Source organism: Bradysia coprophila, unplaced genomic scaffold (genome assembly GCF_014529535.1).
Source record: "Bradysia coprophila strain Holo2 unplaced genomic scaffold, BU_Bcop_v1 contig_561, whole genome shotgun sequence".
In the NCBI taxonomy this organism is placed as follows: Eukaryota; Metazoa; Arthropoda; class Insecta; order Diptera; family Sciaridae; genus Bradysia; species Bradysia coprophila.
The window spans coordinates 490,980-512,882 of NW_023503807.1; the positions used below are offsets into that span (position 1 = coordinate 490,980).

Consider the following 21,903-nt stretch of genomic DNA (forward strand, 5'->3'; position numbering starts at 1 on the left):
TAACAAATCCAAAATGAGACCACTCAGTCAGTCTCACTACGTCTAGCAAATCCGAAACCAGACCACTCATCCAGTCTCACTACGTCTAGCAAATCCGAAACCAGACCACTCATCCAGTCTCACTACGTCTAGCAAATCCGAAACCAGACCACTCATCCAGTCTCACTACGTCTAGCAAATCCGAAACCAGACCACTCATCCAGTCTCACTACGTCTAGCAAATCCGAGACCAGACCACTCATCCAGTCTCACTACGTCTAGCAAATCCGAAAGCAGACCACTCAGTCAGTCTCACTACGTCTAGCAAATCCGAAAGCAGACCACTCAGTCAGTCTCACTACGTCTAGGAAATCCGAAACCAGACCACTCAGTCAGACTAGAACATCCTCAAATGAGTCTAAAGAGAGACGTCTCATGAATTTTGGATGAACTCCGATGAACTATTTCGATAAATTCTCGGTCTCAAATATTCTCAAAGGCTCGAAATACGTAGTCTCACGACCATACAAAAGTTTCGGTCTCAAAAAGGGTCTCAAATACGTTTTTTTTTTCACCGGGGCGAAAGACTGAAAAACACCTATAGGGCCCTAGCTCTGGAAGGGCCGACCCTATCATGCCCATTTTCGAACTTGACCTTACTTTTGTCGATACCAATCGGGGAAAATAAGAATTTTGAAAAACGGTTGTGATTTGCTCAAGCTAGAGGGGTCACAGACGGACGGACGGACGGACGGACGGACATTTTTTTTATTGCGGATTCGTCATCTATTAACATAACCAAATGCTTTGCCCTTACTGTCTGCTTCCAATTCGACGTGTTACAAACGGCATATTAATCTAATAAGCCCCCAGTACTTCGTACGGGGCTAAAAACACTGATTTTGTTTCTTTCTTCTCTGCTGTTAAAGCTAGATCAATATACGGTGATAGCGATCAACCCATAATGCAGCCTATTTAAGACTTGGATCTAGATGTTGTAGATGAGGATTAGGATGAGGATCCGGGACGAAAAACAGGTTTTGAGAGTAATCATTGCGAAGATATTTTAGGGTTGGTGGAAACAAATGAGCCATCGAATATCGCGTGACACGAAACCTGAGCATTAAAAAACGAGGCAACATTCCACAGAATTCATTTCAACGCGCTAAACGAGCCTTTACATATTATGGTTTGCTTTCTTCATCATATCACTTTTTCCCATTTCTTAAACAATCCAAAATAAATGAACGTACAAATGAACCCAATCCCCACGTATATATTGTATATAAAATAGAGTGATACGATTTCACTTTTGTGGCATCCAATTAAAAGTATTTAGACGCAGAGACTTCGTTAATTAGCGCTTACCTCAAGCTATCAACAATCCCTCTCGCTATACTATATACATCATTCATTTCTCGTTGACGTTGTACATAAAAACAGTTGAAGCAAACAACATGATTTCGTATACTATTTTTGCGCAATGTACTTACAACAACAATAATTAGCTTTTCGGATTATGTTCGTCTCACTGTATATATACCCCTTGTTACTTGTTATGTATGATTCCATAGATGGGTAGGGTGTACGTAAAATGTTTGTTGGTTTTCATTTTTTTGTCGTCGTATTTATTAAAGCGAACGATAATTACACAAGTAATGCGAATGGCCTATATGCAATGAACTCAGTATTACCATTTTATGTGATATACCGCAATGATCGAGTGTAGTTCTGTTAATAAAATATTATGCGCCTGTGTTCAAATGTTCATTTTGACGAGTTAATGGTTGTGATCCTAAGCCGAAGGCGTATGGATCATAATTCAACTCGTCAAAATAAACATTTGGACATAGGTGTATATCATTTTTTATGTGTCGATGCAAAGATAAACCCAAACTCCCACTCCGAGCCGCTGCATAATGTTAGTCTTACCACACAGAGCCATATAAAATTGCAGGTTCTATAATGAGCTGATGATAAGTTCAATGTCAACCAATGTTCATATACGTTTATACAACACCATTTTTCAGACAGATACTGGAATGTGGAACTAATTCAAAAATCTATCAATTGTCTTACTCGTCCACTGTTTGTGGCGCTTAGTTTTCTAATTGTGTATCATGTTTGTGACAATCTAATTACCCCAATGTTCTTCCATTAAACGTTGACGCTTCGATAAGAAATGGAATAAGATTTTGCAAACCAACGACAATCAGCATTATCAGTGTCTATCTAATTAAACTAATGTCGCTGGCACAAAATGTCAGCATTCCTATGCGCACCAGATCCATACAAGTAACAACAATTAAAATCTTTAATTATACGCTAAATTAATTACGAAACGCCAAGCATATTACATCAAATAAAAGATTTATATGAAGAAAAAAAAATGAATTGTGTGTGTGTGTATATAACCCGTACTCAAGAGTGAATAAAATGAAGAGAGAACACATTTCGCCTCAACGAGATATAAAATAACAAAAGCAACTGGGAAGCAATTAAATTGCATTACAAAGTAGGAACTTTTAGTAACGAGCAATTTCGTTATTGTGGAAAAAGAAAATTGAATGTTAGACCATCAGAAAAGCAGATATAGTAATGATGCCATATTTTTTCTTCTTTCTTTTCAACATGGCAAGCAGAAAAGTTTATGAAAAAAAATAATCAATAATTCAATTTAATGTTTTATTGGACGACGACGATCTAAATACTAGTATATGCAGCAGGGATGCAAAGAATCTATACATAAGAAATAGAATATTTGAGATGATTGATTGTTGTTATTTTCAATAAATTAATTTAAAATTGTAATTATTCCAATTTTGATTTTCTGGAATTGAAATGTTTGCTAAGGCAAATACCGTTGAGGGTATTCCGAATCGACATGATAAGGACGAATAACATATTAGCGGTAACAATCCCACGACCATGACAAGTTATTTTAAATCGACGTAATAGTACATTATTCAAAAACGGTGGCGGGACATTTCCACACCGTCAATATCGTCAGGAACGATACTATCGTTTTTTGGACGATACTATCGTCTAAAAAACGATACTATCGTCTAAAAAACGATAATATCGTTTTTAGACGATAGTATCGTCCAAAAAAAAAACATATTATCGTTTTTTGGACGATGGTATCGTCTCAAAATCGATATTATCGTTTTTTAGACGATACTATCGTCCAAAAAAACGATATTATCGCCCAAAAAATTTTCATCCAGGACGATAATATCGTCTAAATTGAAAAATTATAAAATATTGTCTGGACGATAGTATCGTTTGTTTGTCGATATTATCGTTCAAAAAACGATATTATCGTTTTCTGGACGATATTACCGTTCTAGAAAATCTAATGGATATTTTCGTTTTCTGTACGATAATATCGTCCAAAACGATAATATCGTCCTGGGCGATATTATCGTTTTCTTAAACGATAATATCGTCCAGGACGATACTATCGTTTAAAAAAACGATATTATCGTTTAGTTTTGGGTGGTAATATTGTCCAGGACTCAATTTTACTCAGAGGTGCAGCAAGAACCGAATTCTCTTCCAAAATATCGAAAAACAATTGTCAGAGGAAATCACCTACACATCAGTGTTTAAAAGAGGCGTTTAGTTTGTCCCTAGATAATTCATCTTTTTACGTAATGAATACCAACTTTGATTGTACATAAAAAGCGTTTTAACACGCCGAGCGATCCGGCCCATTGCCCCGGAGCGAAGCGGATGGCCGCAATGCGAGCCGGGCGCCGGAACGGTGTCGGAACTTAGGAGTTAATTTTTTTTTTCTCGCATCGTCTCATAATTAGTCTGTGTAATTTTTCTATATAAAATTTAAATTTACGGAACCAAATGAACCAATTTTTAATATATATTTGCCGTCTATAAAAAGGTGTTTATCTACAAGATTTTGTGTTTCGTCTTCAACAACCATCCAGAACGATAATATCGCCCAGAACGATTTTAGAATTTTAGAAATCTAGAATTTTTATTTTAAATAAATTAAAAACGATATTATCGACCTGGACGATATTATCATCTCAAATTTAAAAAAATAAATTAATTAAAAACGATATTATCGTCCTGGACGATATTATCATCTCAAATTTAAAAAAATAAATTAATTAAAAACGATATTATCGTCCTAAAAATTATCGCCCAGGACGATACCGTTTTTTAGACGATAGTATCATCAAAAAAACGATATTATCGTTTTTTTAAACGATAATATCGTCAAGAAAACGATAATATCGTCCTGAAAATATTTTAAAATTTATAATTTTAGACGATATTAAGAAATTTTTTTGGACGATAATATCGTTTTTTAGACGATAGTATCGTCTAAAAAACGATACTATCGTCTAAAAAACGATAATATCGTTGCTGACGATATTGACAGTGTAGTTATGTCGCCTCATCTTCAAAAACTTGAGGTAAAGTTTTGGCTCCTTGAAGTAAAGTTAACATTATATAAAAACAACTCAATCACTCGCATTTTACCAATACTCTCTCTAGCAAACAAACTCTCAGCTCTCTGTGTCAAATTCACACTTTAATTCTTTGTATTACAAACACTGACATTTAAACTGACTACGCTGTAATTTACATGTATATTACATGGGCTACTGGACACTTTAACCATCTTAATAAAAGTTGTTTGTTTGCTAGCGAGAGCATTGATTTTACGCGAAAATATCACTGATTATCGACATCCATTCTGGGCAGTATGTCAATACGTTGCATGGCTACCAAATCAGTGAATGGATATTTTTCTTTCATTGTGTGTAATGATAATGTTTCACAATTTGTATTATAATGAACTCAAATTTCACGGGATATTTCAGCTGAATTAACGATGTACGTTGTCATATGGAAAATTGTAGTGTAATGTAATGAAGCATATTTATTGATAAATATGGAATAATAGTACATTGCCTACCAATGGGGCAAATGAAGGAAATGGTACTTCTTGTGTGAAATTTGCCGATCGAGGCGTAGCCGAGTACAAGAAGTTTTGGATCCGTTCAGTAAAGTTAACTTTACCTCAACTTTTTGAATAAAATATTATTACACGAAAAAGAATTGTTTTACGGTATGTCGTTAAGATGTAACGATTTTTTAATGAATTTTGTTAGGCATGTTCAGTTAAAATATCATCAATCGTGATGATAAAATTTCAAAATAATCGATACTTTTTCAAATTATCTATATAATTTCTGACGCTTCCTTCGGTAACAACATTGAGAATACGAAACTCATTTGCGATTTTCGCGAAAATCTAGCAATTGTGTTCCCAAATCGTTCAAATTTTAAATTTTCACTAAAGTATTTAACTTGTGTCAGAGCTTATCGCTTTTTTCTGGTTGTCGTTGTTGATGACTACCATTTATAAGTTACTGAACGTGTTTTTGTAACACGGCTTCCTTTACATTTAGCGATAAAAACAATTCCATTTCGTGACTTGTTGCTCAAATTACTATTTCTACGTAAAGGTGACACGCTTTGACAGAGTGAAAACTGAAAACCCATAAGATACGCGCCCTGTTCCGCAAGTTAAAAGAAACATTTATTTAATTTAACTCTGTGCATAATGCTACATTCAACTTTTGAATAACGCGCATTTTAACTTGAAATATTTAACCGAACACTGCATACTACAACATGTTAGCTGCAAAAGATTTACTATCAATTAAGCCACAAAGCGTTCTGTCTGAAAATCCAATTAAACCAATAGAACGAAACAGTGCGAACTAATTTAGTAATACAATTTTCATAAATTAATAATTAAAAACATCCAAATTACAATGCTGGAAATTACCATTCTAACTGGAACGCTATTCTTTGCGAACCATTTATTAAAACATAAACAGAGAAAATGCTTAATGCAAAGTTAAAAAATGTTTAATTTCGTAATTTTCATCTGCAAAATAGTTTACAACACCTGCATGCTTCAAGGCACAAGCTCATTTAATTTTAATTAAGCAAATTGTGTTGTTTAAGTAATAATCCCATTCACCCTTCTAGCTAGCTTTATGTATAAATGTGAGTTTGAAAGCTATTTCGCTGCTGCTTCACTCGCTTCATAACGTGTGTTGTATGTTTCATATATGTACGTAGAGGAACACACGTTTCGTAGAGTGGAATTTTGTATATTACGAAGCGTTTTCTAGACGGTGCAATGCTGCGATGTATATACATCCCGGAGAACTGGTTCGTGTCACTTTCAACTCATTCCTTAAGAATTCTGTGTATACAGAAGAAATTGTTCACTCTAATGGTTTTTCTTTAAAAAAGAAACTTATTTCTCGCTGTATATATTACCGATTTCGATTAGGCGATCACTGCGGTTTGACTGACGACCAACACGAATTGTTGTTTTATTGAACTAATTTTTAAATTAAACAAAAGATTGTTTAGTCGTTAGTTTGCTGCACAACACATGCGAACAGGGTGATCTCTAAGAAAGTTTGTTGAATGGTCATTGGCTCCTCACGGAAAATGATTCTAGATGATACACCCAGAAAAAGAAACTTCAGACAATACTCCGAGTATGTGTAAAATTCATCGAAACGGTATGATATACATCATTGACATATGTGATACATGGACAATGTTTTCTGTACGTGGGACACGTTGACAACGTAGTTACGTATTTTGATTGTCAGATTTGAACTTTCATGTGCTACGTATTGTAGTGATGTACGTGGAATGTGAATAACTTACGGGTGGGACGGAAATTAAACGCACATAACGTATGTTAAACGTATGTTAACTGTATATAGTTGATGTTGGTCTTACACATTGAATTTGGATCAGATTTATTTATGTTTCTTCTTCATTTTTTGTGAAGTAGTTTTATTTCGTAATCATATCAGAAAGTTGCTTAAGTTGGAATTATCTGAAATTGATTATAAGCATTTTGATAATCTAACTATCTTGCCATCAAGTCGACTTAAATTCAATTATGTTAAAAAACGACATATAATTATTTATGTGCGATACTTTATAACGTTCTATGCGTAACTTATGCGCCACACACGTATATGGCTTTTAAAGTACGCTTCAACAATAAGAAATGTCAACCAACACTACTGTACTGCAACATTAGAAAGATCGTTGGCTCATGATCTAGAGGTCCCCGGTTCAATTCCCAAAGAAGTCAATTTTTAATTTGAGATATTTGTTACCAATAGCTGCTAAAATACATAAGAACTACTATAAGCTGCTAATATGGTGTCTACCGTAGATGAATTCAATAAAATTCATATTTTTAAATCTTTGTGGAAGGGAAATACTTCTCGCACGTATTATATTCGAGCCGGCTGTATAACTACCTTACCACACTTTTTAACAGGTGGCACGAATGATATACGCATAGCACGTAGCAAATTTCGCTCAGTGTAGTTCCCTGATAAATGGTGTCCCTGTACTGACCGAATCAAAGCGTCTCTTAAATCTGTCTGTCGTTATTTTGATCCAATACTATACGGAAAGAGGTTGTCACTTAGAACAAGTCACTGATTGGTATTCTTCGAAGTTCATTCGTTCCTCCCATCTTCAAACGGTGTTCGAAGGCTTCTAAGAACAACATATTGTCAATTTTAGACCACTCTTATACTCACATTCAGGTTGTATATTTAATGTGTTCATTCTTAATTTATTTAAAGAATAGAAGAAACTAATATGGTTCGCCCTAAGTGCTGAACACACGATTCACTGAAGTGCAGTAAGGGCAATTTTGTTTTAACTTGTTTGATATCAGAAAATCATGTAAAATTTCGTAAAATATTTCTATGGATCATATGACTCGTTAAAAATGATTTTCAATTCACGTCATATCTAAAAAGTAATTAGAAACATATTCTACGTCTTCTCAGCTAGATTGAAATTTCTCAAATTACTCTGGAAAAACTGTCAGGTATTATGAAGCAATCACTCAAATACAATCCCATCAACTTAGATTTACATTGTCTCTAAGCCAAAAAGTTTATTTAACAACCGAAATTTTACATCCCTACACATTTTGTGTGTATGGAACATCAGCCAACACCCCGCCAACCGACCCCCCATCTCCCACATATACGAAACTCCTAATCTATGGTTTCATAATTCGAACCGCACTATATTTTACATTATAAAATTAATTTGCAACTAGTTGGAATATTTGTCGTGGAATATACGGTTTTTGAACTACTGAACAAGAAGGAGCTCAATCATAGTCGTGCACATGTATACACTATACATACATACATACACCGAAAGAACCATGCCCATAACAGTTCCCGTGTATATGAAACCATAGTCTTAATTAAGTTTATTGTGTAAGATGCCATAACTTGGATGAAATTCTTGCTTAATATACAAAACGGCAGAGCCCAAGACGCGCGAGAATCGATCGATATTAATTAAGAGTTTAGCACGCTGGATATGGTATATGATGGGGGATACATGTCTACTGTTAAAACATATTATAGTATAAGAAATGTGCCATAAAGGCTCTGGTAATATTCTTATCCTTATCCATTCAAGCAAGCAGAAGTTATATGAGACGAGGTAACATTTTAAGATTTATGAGATAGATTAATGTTCATTTGGTATTCATGTTCATTGTGTCTAATGAATTTTAATATATGCGACATACTCCACTTGTTATTGTCGAAGAGAATATTTTGTGTTGCTACCGTTTGTATATACCGCTCTATATTCAACATTATTTATGTGCGAGGTTGATGAAAAGGCGCTCTTTATAAAACGAATTTAGCGAAAGGAAACGCGAGAAATGTTATGTGTCGTGCTTTTGTCAAAAAAAAAACACCAACAAATCGGTGCGAGAACAACGGTTATTATACGGAATTAGCGTATATTATGCAACATGTCACTAGTTTCGTTAGCAAAAGAGCAAACGTAAATGTTAAATTTATATGCTTAACAAACCTGTGATGTTGTCAGTATTGTGCATTCCAGTAATGTATCTCTTGACGTCTCCGAGGCCTAAAGCTTTTACAGGTGGATCGTGACCGGATCCCCTTCGTCTCGGACTGCCATGAGTACCCAGTTTGCTGGAATAAGATAAACAGATAAAGAAAATGTTTAATTTATGTTAAACTTTAAGGGAATTCACGAAGACAAATTATTTGAAATATACAGAAATATTGTAGTATGCTCAGAATATTTAGTTTAATTTAATTTTTTTTTCAAGTGGCAGTTGTCAAACTTATACAGGTTTTTAAGATATACGAAATATACTGACCATTGACTTAAAACGAGTCTTTTACTTTCAAGTCCGAGAGACGTACAAAATACGTGTCTATTACAAATGATCGTCATCAACCCATGCAAAACAAAAATACTTTAGAAAGTGAAAGAGAATATCCAGTTTATTCTTGCGGTGGCGGGAAATTTCCACACCGTCAATATCGTCAGGAACGATATTATCGTTTTTTAGACGATACTATCGTCCAAAAAAACGATATTATCGCCCAAAAAATTTTCATCCAGGACGATAATATCGTCTAAATTGAAAAATTCTAAAATATTGTCTGGACGATAGTATCGTTTTCTTGTCGATATTATCGTTCAAAAAACGATGTTATCGTTTTCTGGACGATATTACCGTTCTAGAAAATCTAATGGATATTTTCGTTTTCTGTACGATAATATCGTCCAAAACGATAATATCGTCCTGGGCGATATAATCGTTTTCTTAAACGATAATATCGTCCAGCACGATACTATCTTTTAAAAAACGATAATATCGCCCAGGACGATATTATCGTTTAGTTTTGGGTGGTAATATTGTCCAGGACTCAATTTTACTCAGAGGTGCAGCAAGAACCGAATTCTCTTCCAAAATATCGAAAAACAATTGTCAGAGGAAATCACCTACACATCAGTGTTTAAAAAAGGCGTTTAGTTCGTCCCTAAATAATTCATCTTTTTACGAAATGAATAGCAACTTTGATTGTACATAAAAAGCGTTTTAACACGCCGAGCGATCCGGCCCATTGCCCAAGAGCGAAGCGGAGGGCCGCAATGCGAGCCGTGCGCCGGAACGGTGTCGGTACTTAGGAGTTAATTTTTTTTTCTCGCATCGTCTCATAATTTGTCTGTGTAATTTTTCTATACAAAATTTAAATTTACGGAACCAAATGAACCAATTTTTAATATATATTTGCCGTCTATAAAAAGGTGTTTATCTACAAGATTTTGTGTTTCGTCTTCAACAACCATCCAGAACGATAATATCGCCCAGGACGATATTATCGTCCAGAATTTTTATTTTAAATAAATTAAAAACGATATTATCGTCCTGGACGATATTATCGTCTCAAATTTAAAAAAATAAATAAATTAAAAACGATATTATCATCCCAAAAATTATCGACCAGGACGATAATATCGTCCAAAATAACGATACATTTGTTCAGAAAAAGAAAATAACGATAATATCGTCCAGCGGATATTTTCATCCAGGACGATATTATCGTCAAAAAAACGATATTATCGTTTTTTGAACGATAATATCGTTTCTTAGACGATAGTATCATCAAAAAAACGATAGTATCGTCCAAAAAAACGATATTATCGTTTAAAAACGATATTATCGTTTAAAAACGATATTATCGTTTAAAAACGATATTATCGTTTTTTTAAACGATAATATCGTCAAGAAAACGATAATATCGTCCTGAAAATATTTTAAAATTTATAATTTTAGACGATATTATCGTCCTGGATGAAATTTTTTTGGACGATAATATCGTCTAAAAAACGATACTATCGTCTAAAAAACGATACTATCGTTGTTTGGACGATACTATCGTCTAAAAAACGATACTATCGTCCAAAAAACGATACTATCGTTGTTTGGACGATACTATCGTCTAAAAAACGATAATATCGTTCCTGACGATATTGACCGTGTAGTTATGTCGCCTCATCATTCTTGCACTCTGAGTGTTAGGGAAAAATGCGAGGACAAGGGCAAGAACGGACTGACGATTCTCGTTTCAGTTTCTTTTCCTTTCTAAAGTATTCCTGTTGTCTATGGGTTGATGACGATAATTTGTGATAGACATAAATTTTATACATCACTCGGACTGACACTTAAAAGACTCGTTTGAAATCAATATATTTGACTTCGTGAATTGCCTTTTAAAAATAAAATTTCGCGTCTGTTCTGTCGTAGGAGTTTCTGATCCACATAGGCTCGTTCTGCCTCAATTGCTTTCAATAATTCTGCCGTGCACAATATAATCAACTGCACTATTGGTTAAGTCAAAATGGTAAGTCGAATGTTAACTTAAAGTGATCCAGATATCCTATGATCTAGATGTTATATAATATTAACAAACGCAACAACACACATATGTGCTTCCTCCCACGTATCCACATTTCTTTCTGAGAACCAATTCACTTCCAAATACTTTTTAAAGTCAATGAATAAATCGAGTACCACGTCCCATTGCCTCCATTTCCAGGTTTCAAATGTAATTTATTATTAAAAAAGCCCAGAGAACAATAAGCATTAAATGATTATGTTTCATATAAAAATAATATTTATAAACACAGAGTTCATGGTAAGGCTTAACAATACCATAAAAACAAAGCACGGTGAACCAAGTGGAATAACAATTCGAGAATATTTTACTCTCACCTTTACTGGCACCCTTATATAATATTGATTATGGATAAAACTCATTCGCTCTAAAAGCATTGAGTGGCTGTCTCATCTCTCATTCAATGTGGTGTTGTTTTTTATTCTTGTATTGCTACTGTACATCAAACAAGCATAGAAATACAACATATATGAGTACACAAACAACAACAGAAAAATGTATACAAAAATAAAACGACTAAAACTGTAAACGGAATGGGAAAAGATGCTTGTGAAGAAATTGTTCGAACGAATGAAGAAAATAAAATTCTCGCACGCGTATTAATGGGGGATATTATTTTTTATGTGTTATGCTTTATGTTAATAGTCGCGGTAACATTTATGAGGAAATTGAGAATAGAATGGGTAGACATACAACTTTGTTGCTTTTGGTCTCTTTGTATTATTACATAAAAAGCACTGCAAAGAGAAGCAAACTGATGTGTGTAGGAAAAACGAAAGCTTAATGAATCTGATGGTTGTTCATTAATCGACCAACGTTTTTCTCTCGTTTTTCTAGTTAAAGAAAATCAAAGTTTTAGAAGAAAAGAAATGGTTTTGAGAGATCCGAACAAGCATCCCGGGCTAGAGATAATGCTTTCTTCCCAGTCCCAGTCCCAATACACAAAATGCTGTTTTTGACATTAAGAATCAAACCCAGTTTTAAAAATGCAAACCCTTAGACGGCCCGTACGGTTTGGTTTTGTTTTACCACAAACCTATTTCCCCGAAAGTTTTGGATATCAATAATATGCCTTGACCAATAATAGCAATGAAACGATCGAATTGTAAAAATTTAAAGACAAAAAAACATTTCCAATGCTCATTGTTCGTGTTCACTTATCCCAGCACTATTATATTCGTTCAAGCGTTAAGAGTCTGCAACAAACTAAATCAACATAATTTCCTCACTCAGCACTTCCAAGAAATCTAATTAATTTCCATTTCATTGTAAACTCCTTTTGACTTTTCTATAGAATAATCACCGATATAAGCGATTTCAATAGCGACACGAATATGGGTTTTGGGTGAAAGAGTATAATGACAAACACTAACAAATTTCCGTCAAAAGTTAACAGTGGCTACATTATATATAATATGTTAGGTTGTGTTTGTGCGCTTTATACACCCACATATCCATCTACCCATTCAAGTTTTCCAAAAAGTTGGTGCGATAAGTTGCTAGACATAAATTTGAATAGGTTTTCTTAGAAATGTTGCAAACAATAACTCTTATATTATACACTATACATTGAAGGCCCTTCTCATTTAGCAAAATGTAAACTCAATAATGTTACAATGTTAACTTCATTTTAAAGTTTCATTCAAGTGCTCAATGTAACCACATTTTCACAGATTATTTTTAATTAAAAATTATTCAATTAAAAACAAATCATTATTTGTCTACACATCCCCACACATAGTATATCTGGAGAGTGTATCTAATGAAAGCAAAATTAATCTGCTATTCATGCACTGGATGAAATGGCATATTAAGCTCTATTATCTCATTATAACTTGCGGAAATGTCACCAACAGTTATATTATAGTTTTGAAATGTGAATATGACATCACAAAGCTCTTTTGGTAAACCCGATAAAATAACAATGCTGAACAGAATTTGTCTGTTTTGAAACCATATATTCACTATTCATGCGCCCCCAATATAATAATATCCTTTTACTCAAATGCTTACATGTTTAAATGCTCTGGAAATTACGAAATTACGAAACAGAGATTAAGAGCATTTAATTTTGTCAATTAAAAGATTCTAGATTTGGATAATCTATTTTACAATTGAAAACAGCTATTCGTCAAATAGGGACATTCGCTAGATTGGTTTTAGAATGGACAATGTTGTTAATTCAACATATGTATAATAATCAAGATGGTAGTTGTTCCATTTGGTTAAATAAAATTATGAAAATAGCCCGGTTGTAAATAAAGCCGTGTCTGTAGTGGTTACGGCACGGCAAATTGAATATTAATCTTAGTCTCTGATTTGAATATTATTCCGTGTTTGTGTTAGTGGACATAGATATCTGTTTCTTACCTGTTACTCATCTGTTAACGACAACGACGAAAAATCTATAGATGCTGTCGTATATAGCAAAATGTCTATGAACTGGAATGTACAAACTGGAGAAGTAAAAGATTTTGCTTCAATTCTGATGATCTAGTGATTCTATAATACGTTTACCGTTTGTTAAACACCACTATAGGTTCACTTCTATGTTGGTAACGCCCTCACTTGGAAGGGCTGACATTTAGGGTTTAGCAAAATGTCAGGATTCGGCACATTTCTAGTGAATGCGTAACATGTCTAGTTCGAATCGCTGATTAAGGATTAATCCTCTTACGGTTGCTCAAACATGTAAAATCAACGGAAAAAGTCTTTCTATCACTCTTTCAGGACTGTAAATTGAGTGGTAGTGTTTTTGCTTCGATCTCGAGTAAATTTTATTCGATTTTCCTGAATTTTTATTTAAGAAGGCAGACTAGGTTACAAAGAGCCCTCTGTTGAAAGCTTCATGTAAACACTCACTTTCGTATGAAAAATATTTGGAAAATAACTCATTTTGGGAATCCATTTTTGCGTGTAATTTACGTTGGGGCACTTGGCGGCTTAAATAGTCTTAAAGTCTTTATCTACAAAATTGCTGAAAAAAATGTTTTAAAAATTGCATCAGACATTACGGTTTTAAAACATCGCTTCACTCCAACTTTTTATTATTAGAATTGATAATGCACACACTTGTCTACCAAATTCCAGAATTAATTTGACAAAAATCACTTTTTATTAATAAGAAACAGAAAGTAAAACCCGAAATTGTTCAATAACTGCCATTTTTTCAATTGTTGAGCTTTGATTTTGACAATTATAAATATGGCATGCAACACATTTTATACCATACCAGCTGTATATACCATTAGTTACTGTCAAAATCAAAGCTCAACAATTGAAAAAATGGCAGTTAAGATGCAATTTTTTAAACATTTTTTTCAGCAATTTTGTAGATAAAGACTTTAAGACTATTTAAGCCGCCAAGTGCCCCAACGTAAATTACACGCAAAAATGGATTCCCAAAATGAGTTATTTTCCAAATATTTTTCATACGAAAGTGAGTGTTTACATGAAGCTTTCAACAGAGGGCTCTTTGTAACCTAGTCTGCCCTCTTAAAAGGTAATGATGACCGTAATGCTATGACACTATTTTCAGTACATAACAAAACAGCCACCAGACGCCATATTGGATTTCAGTAAAAATATCTTGGGAAAATGTAAACTTAGATAGTTTCTGTTAGCAGAGAAGTGTGGGTTATGTGTGTTTCGCCTTGAATAAGATAGATAAGTTTAAATCAGAGAGATGCTAATATGACGACTTTTTCGTTTCGACGGATAGAGGGAATATGTCGAATTATTTTGAAATTGGTTGAGCGAAAATGTATTGAATTCTCTCTCAAAAACCTAACTGTCATTCGACATATTCCCTCTATCCGTCGAAACGACCCAGTCGTCATATTAGCAACTCTCTGGTTTAAATGGAGAGTTTTGAAGGTGCAGTGATGCAGTGTAGTTTCTGTTTCGAGATACATGACTTTTATGGGAAACTAGCTATATTGTTTACCCCAATCGTACGGGTTCTTTTTACGTTTTTTGTTTTACATTTTTGGAATAGGATAAATACACTTATGTATACTGATTTTTCTTCGATAACTATTTTTTATGAATACAATCGCAAAATTCAATTAAAAATTTCGAAATATATTTCTTTAAACGACTTTTAAAACAAACATAAAATATATCCATCCCACACATATTCCATCTAATTGCTAAATAAACTGCTAAATGCAGATAAACAAATTAAATGTAATTAATGCATACATGATGCATGTATCATGCAAATAAAACTTCGGTTTATGGTTATATGCACAATGTGAGTGTGTGTTGTATACACAAATGTACCATGGTAGGGAACTTTTTGCAACACGAAAATGTGTTCTGCTATATAATACAGTTTGATTCAGTGCATGCGATTAATTGCTCGCGATAATGAAATTAAATAATGCATTGCGCGCCGTGTCGGTCAATTTTTTTTTCCTGATGTCTATTAATTCCTTTAGAACTTTATCTAATCTATGTAGAAACTGTTCTATTATTGGAGCTTTATTTCTTTGTACACACACAACCAGCTCTTTTTATAGTTAGCACAAGTTATTCGAAAGATATTGATTGGTGTGTTTTGACCAAAAAAGGGAGCTGAATCTTAATCGTTTCAATTAGAAAGAAACGCTGCCAAGCATTGATTTCGAAAATGAGGTTCGGTCGGAAATCGAAACAGTCGGACTTTTAATAAACCTCGTCTCTTACAGCTTTATATTGTCGAATGAAACACTTATTGATATCCTAAAGTGAATGACATTCATTGAATGTGCTATCCTAAGATCTTCCATACTTTAAGTGAGAGCCTCTTTTAGGGGAATTAACTAACTTCATTTAGTTTTATCTTTTATATTCCGATTATAAGTATTCGGGTTGTATTTAATAACAACTTGTAGCGGATATTTAGGAATTATCGGTAGTTTTTCCCTAAACAAGACCCTCGACAAGGTCCTGTCTTAAGTGCAGGCTCACGTGAAAAGAAACAAAAATCTTTTCAATTGCTTCGATTGTAAAAATTTCATTCGATGAAATCAATAAAGTGAAAAGCTTGATTTGTAAGCAAAAAAAATTTCTCGATCAAACAACGCCATTCAGACTAACTAAGTATACAAGTTTACAATTGCCGTAAAATCATAATGTAGAGAATAACCCTAGCTAGATTCTCATATATATAATTATCCCTCAATTTACAAGTTGCTGCATTATTACTGTCTGCAAGGTTTCCATGTAAAAGCGGTCGATGTTTGTTTCGAATTTATATCCTTTTCTGCTCTAATGATCTCTGTGTTTTATTCGCAGCAAGTTCTTGTTAGTGCTAATTGGCATGTGGTTGGTTGTGGCCCCAACTTTTCTGCAAGCTTCTGGGTTCTTTATGTACTTTCGTTCTGATGAAGATGATGGTGTACAATACCATCAAGCATCGTATACAAAGTTTGCTCGTGTGTTATATAAATATGTATATGTGGAAGACGCAAAATACACGTTGGGTATAAAAAGACATACAATTGTAAGTACCCATAGATGCCGGCATGTATTAAACCAGGCCATATAAAAGAGAAAAATTAAGTTAATGATCTTCCATTTAAATCACAATTTTAAAATGGGCATAGAGAAAATTTTAAAGTATACACGGTACACACCACTTTTAATTAAGGTTCTCATTTTGTATGGTTTAATTATTTACACAAAGACACGGAAAATTCTTCGTTTTTTATTGAAAAAATATATATTTTCACTGTGTGTATGTCATGCCCATTATAGAAATGTATATCGTTGATAAGAAAGGAGTAATGCGACACAGAGAAAAAAAGAATTCGGTTCAAATTGTATACTTAATTGATTTAATTAGCATTCAGGCACGATTCCAAACATTGTTTTCTCGTTCTTGTTTTTTATTTCCTTCTTTCTTTTTTCAATTCATTTTTCGCTTAAGTACGGAAAAAATACATTTGAACTTGCATATTGTTGGTTGGTCGTCATTCAGTAGTATATATTTATCTTGTATACAATGCTCGCAATCATATTGTTAAGAGAAAAGCAATTATAAATTTAACAAGTCCCCAAATGTTGTAGTGTTTTGTTCTGTTCTTTAAATTTAGATACATACAACATGTGATGGAAGTGTCAGCAACCCTTCGGGTCGGGCTGTAACACCCCACTTATCAAATAAACAACTTGGAACCTCGGAAGTAATATACTATTAATTCATTACATTTTCGCCAGCACTTCCAGAGAACTGTGATCATCGTCGTTGTTTAAAAGTTTAATCATCCATAGACATAAAGTTTAAACCACACTTGCCCTTACGAAACAATGTTGAAAAATGGACACTGTCGCTTGTTCCCATAATATTTTGATCAAAATCTATACGCACAATCAGGACACCTTTCTAAAAGCCTTGAAGAAATGAAGAAATCTTGATGACATTTTGTGCCTTTTCGTTACAAATTGAGGTCGGTGCCACCGAATAGAATAGGTGAGAAATTATGAATTTTTGCACCTTCAAATTGTCGGATATGAAGTGAACTTCGACGATATAATGGCATCTGAGTGGCATGACTGTCTGCAAAATCCACCTCATAATATATGCACAAAATGCTTCGGGTATAGAACCTATAGAGCATACACTCATATACATACATAAAAATGAGACCGCTCTTCGAATTGTATACAAAAAATATGCAACCAACAGCATTATTACATTATGTATGTTCAATATAGTAAAATTTTTCTCCAAGATTCGTTATTAAAAATACATTTTCAATTTACTAGGCAAAAGGTTGGGAGTTTTTCTCATTTTCTTTTTTGAAAATTGTACAATGTCCACCAATCGTTTGGAATCAATAATGCAAACAGGAATAGCCATGTCGACCACCCAAACTCCAACTTTGTGTATCTTATGTTATATTGCTTTTGTTGAATATGGAACTATTTCGCATCCTCCCTCTCTTCCTCAATTTATATGTAATATCTAACTACGAGATTCCTCTATACCTACAAAAAATATACATACAACAACAAAAAGGGTTCCCTTGTCGCAAGATGTGACAAAAAAATAGACAATAAAAATAAAGGTCAAGACAGAGGAAATTTTCAATTGATTTTTAGAGTAGATGGAAATGAAAATATAAATTGGAATGTAGCAAAAAAAAAGAAAACGAAGGGAATTGAGGAAAATAGAATGAGATAAGAAAATTGAATTTAATGAGTTCATTGAACGATAAAGCTGGTTGGATGGAATTATACATATACAGTGTGGATAATTATTAAGGGTTGTCAGCTGGGAAATTGTTTTAAAATAATTTTTCAATCAACTGTATTGCTTTATCCTCTCAACACGCGGCAAACCTACCTGTTTTCTCGAAGACAGACCTATGAGTTCTCCAATGGGTGATCCAATGGGTCTCCTTTCCTTCAAATCTAAGGAGTGTCTGTAGAACTTTCGACTGACATTTACAGTAAAGTCAATAAAGGGAACACAATAACTAGCTAATTCGCGAAATTTTTTGTATAATTTTTTGATGTTGTCGATTTACAATCGCTAAACCGAACTGGTGTGCATACGTTATTTTGCACCAGCTGGTCCCATTTGGAATTGTATGTGACCAGCTGGTGCAAAATAACGTATGCACACCAGTTCGGTTTAGCGATTGGATTAAAAACTAGAAGTATAATTCAAATTCATACATTTTTGGTACCATCGAGTAGAGCACTGTGCCGTTCAGCCACGCCGAGGCCGCCGCCGAAAAAGCACATCAGCCGGAACCGCCGCCGATACCCTTCTCAGCCGTGTGAAAAATCAGCGGCGGAAGATGGCTTGCGAAAGTTTTGGTTTTAACACAGTTTGGGAGAATTTTGCAGCAATTTTTTTCGTTGGCTTACAAAATTGTGTACGCACCTGTCGACTGGTAGAGGACAGTACAATAAAGTCATGAATGTACTACATGTGAAATGGTAAATCGCGCGCGTGTTTTAGTTGTAGTACGAGTGAGATCATCTTAAACAGCTAAAGCCTTTGTTGAATGTTTGATTCCTTTTTGAATGGAAGCGGTTTCGCCTAATCCATATGAAACAAATATCTCTGTAACTGACTTCTGACTTGCGTACTTCTATGAGATTTGATTCGATTGTAGCAATACAGTAGAACAAAAGTGAATATCGTCAGGTATTTTGATATGGGACTCATTGTGGATTCCAAATGATTCCACACAAAATGTGTTTAACAAAAGAGGACCTAGATTAATTTCATTTCAGCTGGCGATCGCGTGTCTACCAAAAATTCCGAATGTGAAATATTAGTCCTTTATTGGTTAAACAAATTTTGTGTGGAATCATTTGAAATCCAAAACTAGTCCCAAATCAGTAAACCTAACGGTATTCACTTTTCTTCTAATGTATTTTAATTATGTTATTCAGCCGGCTGAGCCGGCTAGCCGCCATAAATATCATACTAGCCGGCCGTCCATCTGTCCAACTGTCCATCGGCTGAACGGCGCAGTGCTCTACCATCGAGCCATACAACTCTTTTATAAACGTGTAAAATGGAACGTGAGCTCGTTCGATCTATGTAGATTTTTTTACAATTTTTATTGCGTTTAACATCGAAATTGGCGATTTTTGTCGAAGGTGAGGGAAAACATCTATAACATTTTACGATTGGCCATGCCATCTGCAATCGACAAAATCAGGAGATAAGCTTTGTCTAATGCGGATCTATAAATAAAATGTATGATAAAACAAATGAAGTACAAGATTTTGCATCAGGCGTTTTTAACAGGCCTGTATCAACATCGAAAATGTTAGTGGTGACTGGGCGTGGGAATATCAATCGAAGGAAATTATTGATAAAATTAGCAAAATATCGAAATTCGATAATTATCAAAATACCAACGATTGTCGATTATCGATATTTTTTTATTAATTTCATTGCAAAGTCGGTGCGAAATAGACACCTGCCTATATTCCATCCAATGAATTTATAATCATATTCCCCACTTGTCAAATAACAACTTGGAACCTCGTAAGTACAATGCTTTACGTGATTAGGCAATGTAAATGAAAATGAATAGAGGATAATCTAATCTAGATTTATGTAACTGACAGTATTGAATTGAGTCGCATACCTTGAAATTTATAGAAATAATTGTTCTGGAGGGACGAGGGAGCAAACGATGGAATAATTTTTAATGTTCAGATTCTTATACCGAAAATAGACTCTGATTCACTCTACGCCTGATTTTTGTAGAACTGGAATTTCGCTCTATTGTCATAGTTTTGGAGGTCGATGAGAAACAGTCGTTTCTATTACATCCATCATGTGCGTACCTGAATATCCTCGTAATCTATTAATAGTTTTTGCCCATTATGAGAACATATGGAATGTATGTCATATATAGCCATTAGCGCACTGGAGCAACGTTAATTAAAAGTTGAAACCATCATCAGCTCAACCTTCAATTAATAAACAACAAACTTTTAGGAACATTTCCCACCCAATTATTTTTATTGATCGTTGGTACAGTAAATGCGTTTGAATTGCCACTCTCCTCATGCATATTACACGTACACATAATCAACAGCATGGAATTAATTAAAATAATTAATTTAACATTTTGACAAGAATCCACATATTACGGTGAATATACACAAGGAATTCAAAGAATAACAAGTATCATTCGACTGTGAACGAACAGTGCGAATGTGAATATTGTATTATATGTTCCAAAATGGTCCATTGCATCGAAAATTCCTTTCCGAAACAAATATACAAATTGAAACTAAAGCTACAATTTAATATCGAAGCCAAATTCATATAAAATATATGTGCGAGAGTGTGTTATAGTTACGTGCAATACTCTACTGTTATATCACTGAAATAGTAAGAGGCTCTGTTACAACGAAATATTGTTGGTAATACGACATGGCTCACCAACATTCAAAATTGAATAATGTCACATTGAATGTAAATTGAATTAATTTCAATTGGTACGAATATTTGTTAAATTAAAACGATTTGAAATGCTACATTTGCAGTGTATAATTGAACAATTTCAAGTTTTGCCTTTGATTTATTTTTGTAAAACTGCAATTGAGTAGTGGAAAATGTCGTCAGAATTTCTCACTGGCTCAGTTGCTTTAGAATAAATAAATATAGGAAATACGTGTCGTTCATATGGTTTGGCAATGGTTCGGTTGCCGTCTGAGATTTAGTTGTAAATTAATGAGAATTTTGTGTAAGACATTACCAGTTGCAGTGTGGGGCTCATTACGATAATATAGTGTTTTGCTCCTTTGCTGACAAGACACCAGACACCATTAAAAAACACCAAAATTCAACCGAATTTGTCTATGTTAGAACCAATTACTTCACATCTACAAATGAAGGTCTTTTTTTCTTGACTGTTAAGTCAAGAGTCTTACGTCTTCAAGTTCACTATGATCATGAGATCTGGTTCACAGATGAGTTCACAAATGTTCTGGGAGTTATTCTCGAATGATTACATGCAGCAGAAACTGTCCAAATCTTAGCAGTATAGTCTGATTGGATCAGGTGCCTTGACTGAATAGTGATTTTAAATGGGACCGATAAATTAAT

General features: G+C 34.1%; 1 protein-coding gene across 3 annotated transcripts in view; it reads right to left on the bottom strand.

Moving 5' to 3' along the window:
* The window catches only part of LOC119083176 (LIM domain only protein 3-like), a 62,627-nt gene that overhangs the window by 32,536 nt on the left and 8,188 nt on the right, over window positions 1-21,903 (bottom strand). For all 3 annotated transcript variants that reach the window (XM_037192836.1, XM_037192835.1, XM_037192837.1), the window contains exon 2: window positions 8,923-9,047. In XM_037192836.1, coding sequence (XP_037048731.1) covers window positions 8,923-8,947 — 25 coding nt within the window. In that variant the 5' untranslated portion in view covers window positions 8,948-9,047. The remainder of the gene's footprint in view (window positions 1-8,922; window positions 9,048-21,903) is intronic.